General features: G+C 38.1%; 1 protein-coding gene across 1 annotated transcript; it reads left to right on the top strand.

Annotated features, from left to right (window-relative positions):
• The first annotated feature begins 217 nt into the window (after positions 1–217).
• Positions 218–4,032, top strand: LOC148083602 (protein S100-A1-like). The gene is made up of 3 exons (XM_087786681.1): positions 218–346; positions 2,426–2,587; positions 3,793–4,032. The coding sequence occupies exons 2-3, from the start codon at positions 2,447–2,449 to the stop codon at positions 3,952–3,954; spliced, it is 303 nt and encodes a 100-aa protein (XP_087642807.1). The 5' UTR covers positions 218–346; positions 2,426–2,446; the 3' UTR covers positions 3,955–4,032.
• The last annotated feature ends 402 nt before the right edge of the window (positions 4,033–4,434 follow it).

Here is a 4,434-nt window from a genome sequence, read left to right on the forward strand (position 1 = left end):
ATCTTAGATTTGTGATTGTATTTTATAAACTGTTGTGTAGAGATTGTACGTTTGTGAACTTTATCCTCAGTTCTGTGAAGTTTTTTTTTTGTTCTATCAGAGGTCAAAGAGTCAAGGTTTGTTCTGTTGATTTGTTTGAGGGACTTTGATGAACTTTGAATGATCAAAGACACAGTCTGGACTTCACACATTCTCTTCTCTTGTACGCCCACCGCAGTGATCTGGGTGTCAGGGTCCAGGCTGAATCATCCGGGCGGTGCCTCACTATAAAACCGCTGCTGCGCTTTTCCTCAACTTCTCCTCCTCCTTCTCCTGCTCCTCCTGCTGCTGTTTCTTCTCCTCCACGGTAAGAACTCCTCTCGACCACCGCAGGAAACCCGGATCGACCGGTCTGTCGACTTCTCTACTCGGTATCGACCCGTGATTTTTTTGCTTAGTTCGTGATTTTAAGATTTAATCCAAACTTCCAACACAAAAGTGATCGCGTGTGTGAGAAGATCAACAGTAAAAAGAGAAATGACGTCAGTGTTTTTCAAGTGAAATTATCACCTTAATACATACTTAAAAGATAATTATCTTGGGACGTGTGCGAGCGCGAATGTGTGTGTGTGTTTGAGTGTGTGTGTGTGTGTGTGTGCGTGTGTGTGAGTACAGGGTGTGGTTGGACTTGTGCCCTCCTGCATAACTTCCAGCGTTCTCTCTCTCATCTCCTTTTCTGCCACTTGATCTGGTTTTTTTATAAGAATAAATATGATTGACGTTTTGGCAACTGAGTTTATCTGGTAATTATGGACACGAATAAAGCTGTTGTTTGTTTCGGCTCAGTTGTGTTGAAAAAAAAAGTCTTGAAGAACTTGAACTTTGACCTTTGCCCCCACCCCCCTGTCGATCGGCTGAAAAAAAACACTCGTGATAAGAAGTTGTTTCTGAGACCGTTGGTCAATAAATCAGGAACTAAGACGAAGACTTTGTGGTATTGAAAAGTGTGGAGTCATAGCAGCCACACAACCAACAAGAGAAAGTAAAAGAGTATTAAAATAATGTGTAAGAAGGAGAATAAATACATAAATATAACATAAAACACATATATTTTAATATATTTCTAATATTGCTATTTTTAATCAAGAACTAATGAAGCAGATTTGTATTTTGTAAAACAATATACACTAGTGGCCACAATTTATTTAAATTAAAAAATATATTTTTACTAGAGTCTAAACCTTGTGACGGCAACTAGTATCTCTGTGGTCAGGGCAGTGATTCCCAGAGTGGCATGTGTTTCCCCTGGAGGGCTGTGGTGCAATGAAAAGGTTGTGTTGTACAAACTAGAATGAAAAAAACAATTCATATAATTGTTATTGTATTATAAAAGACAAAACATTTCCAAAGTGGTTTCCTGAGCCAAAATAAATAGTTTTAAAAACACTTAAAATGAGTCAACAGGCTGGAATTTGATATAAGTTAAATAGATAATATAATAAAAGGGGTTTTATTTTATAAACTACAATACGCCTAAGTACGAGTTATAATACGATAGTAATTCACTTATGAATGAATGAAAAACAAAAGAGTACACCGTAAAATCATTAACAAATGAACATTTACGACCGTAAACACGAACCATAAAAAAAAGAAGCTTTTTTTCCTCCACGGATCAACTCCACTGACTGGAGGTCACACATGTCGCAACATTCTGGAAATAACCAACGTATCCATCAACAAGGTTCAATATTGTTGTGTGAGGTTTTACAACTCCTACGTTCAGCTATTGTCGTCTGTCAGCGACGACTCAGCTGGTTCTGACTCACAGGAGGAACCAGAGTCTCCTGAGGGACGTCATGGATACTTGGACTAACATTAGTGGACAAATAGATATAATGATGGTTCTTTTACTAGCTCGGTCGACAGTGAACATATTCAATATAAACATCTCTGAAGAATATAATCCAGTTAAATGAAAATTGTCAAAACATTTCTTTCTTACTATCAATGTTTAAAGCTCCTTTGTTTGTTGTTCGTTTTTGATTGTTAGTTAGCGAACGCTATCTAGCGCCGCGTTGCTTCTGTTAGCAATTTTTGCGAGCTACATGGATGATTATAACTTATATATTCCATTCAACTTTAGGTTTTTGCTGTTGCTAAAATCAAACTTAGTAGAAGAAAGTTTATACATGAATAGAAGTAACACAACTCAGCGCTAGCTAGCATAGGCAACATTTCAAGCATGAAGCTATACAGTGTTTTTTCTTTATAAACTGGTATTTGATTATTATTGATATGTTTGCTTCACTTTCTCGTGTGTTGAAAGTACTGGAGGAGAAGTTTATATATTCAACTTGTTCAAAATTAAAGCTGATTTTGACGATCGGTCGATGGAACTTTGATTCGCCGATTCATCATTTATTGACCACGATGCTCTCCACAGACGTAACGACCTCCTGCAAACATGCCGTCTGAACTGGAGACCGCCATGGAGTCCCTCATCACGGTCTTCCATCGCTACGCGTCGCGCGACGGAAAGACGGGAACGCTGAACCGGCGAGAGCTCCGCGAGCTGATGGAGAACGAGCTGTCCAACTTTTTGACGGTGAGAAGAAGCTCCTTATGTCGATAAAAAACCTTTTCTGATGTCAGCATCACAGTCCCTTAACACCTCAACTTTTGACCCGAAGCGTTCCGATGATCTGGAGGAATCTGCGGATGTTAATCTGACTTGAACCTCAGGCAAAAAACAGGCAGAACACGATGTTTCGAAGATTCACATTAATTTGTTTTCGTTTTGCCCTGACAATTGTGATGGTTACACTTTTGGTGAAACATGAAGAACCACATTCTAATCAAGATCTTGAACTATTCCGGGTATGTAAAAGAAACACCTCCTGTTGTCTCCATTCTGCACATTTTTCCGTCCAGACAGCACAATAGTGCCAGACATGACATCTACATAAACATGTTGAGAACAGGAGCTTGTTTCAGTTTAAACCCTTTGACTTACAATCCTGTTTCCTATTGACAGGATTTTTAGGCTTGAAGGTTTTAACTCGGTCCGATGACAGAAGTGTCATTTCTGCCCATAAAACTGTCATTTCCACTCAGCGCTTCTGTCACTACGGATCCTCCAAACACAGACCAGATTCACCTGCTCAACCCAAGAGTCACCATCAGTGCAACAACGATTGAATGAGTGATTAGAGCAGGAAACAGTAAAAACTGTCCATTGATGAGTTCATTGGGAGGGAGTGAGATCAAGCGGAAATAGAAACAAGGTTTGAAGTGAGTCGTAGAGTGTTCCTTCAATTAGAAAGTGAGTCTAAAGTGAGTTTATTTTCGTAAAAAGTCTGTTGTTTGAGTCTCACTCTAAACCAATATAAAGAAATATTATTTTATTTTCAGTTCAGTAACTTAATAAAGTTCTACTACAAATGTATCGTCATTAAGAGTCTGTTACTGTTCCTCTGAAACAGGAAGTTTAAACAGTGTGATGGAAGCAGACAGGCCAGAAACAACTATGTACAGTGTAAACAGTCTGCACTTGAATGATACTTGAATTATCCTGAGTTTATTTATTATAGATAAATGAAAAAACAGCTAAATTAAAAAGTGTTTACTCAGGAGCATTTAAACAACTTTACAATCATGAAATTAAACTGTGTAACAAAAGGAATAGAAGTCATTAAAGAAGTTATTTAATCAGATCCAAATCTGTTGTTATTTTTGTTTATTTATTTCAACACACACAGTAGTTTCCCCTCAGGGTTGAGAATATTCCTAACGCTCTCGTCTTCCCTTCAGTCTCAGAAAGATCCTGCTGCCGTGGACAAGATCATGAAGGACCTCGACGCTAACGGCGACGGTCAGGTGGACTTTGAGGAGTTTGTGTCCCTGGTGGTGGGACTGTCGATCGCCTGCGAGCAGTGCTATCAGATGCACATGAAGAAGCAGGGAAGGAAGTGAAGAACCGCAACGTGAAGCCCCAAAACATTTCAATGTCTGTGACGATATTTTTTCAAATAAACATCCTAAGATTTCCAACATTTGGTCTTTGTGTTCTCAATTCAATGTGTTTTTTTATCATTGAAACTTTACATGTATATTTACTAAATGAGTATGTTGGTCAATCTCTCTCTGTAAACCATGTTTCATAATACATGTTTTAATGAGTTAGGAGGTATTTATTAATTACTGATGTGATTATCTTCTTCCATCAACATGTGTTACATTTTAAGAAGATAACATCTAAACCTAATTTCAGTCCAGACAGCATCACATTTTGGAACAGAAGATATGTTTGAGTTGGCAAGAAATACTTTTGTTTGGCCTAAAAACAAGAATCTGCTCTGTTCTGCTTGGATTTTAATCGTAAAATTCTTCCTTTTAAAAGATTTTCTGCCAAGTATAATTTATGCAGTACACGAAGCACTTACGTCATCAAAG

This window comes from Callionymus lyra, chromosome 3, assembly GCF_982586985.1.
Source record: "Callionymus lyra chromosome 3, fCalLyr1.hap1.1, whole genome shotgun sequence".
Classification (NCBI taxonomy): Eukaryota; Metazoa; Chordata; class Actinopteri; order Syngnathiformes; family Callionymidae; genus Callionymus; species Callionymus lyra.

Coding starts and splice junctions, on each gene's coding strand:
- LOC148083602 (XM_087786681.1), top strand. CDS start 2,447: ATGCCGTCTGAACTGGAGACCGCCATGGAGTCCCTCATCACGGTCTTC. Junction 2,588..3,792: donor AGCTGTCCAACTTTTTGACG/GTGAGAAGAAGC, acceptor TCTTCCCTTCAG/TCTCAGAAAGATCCTGCTGC.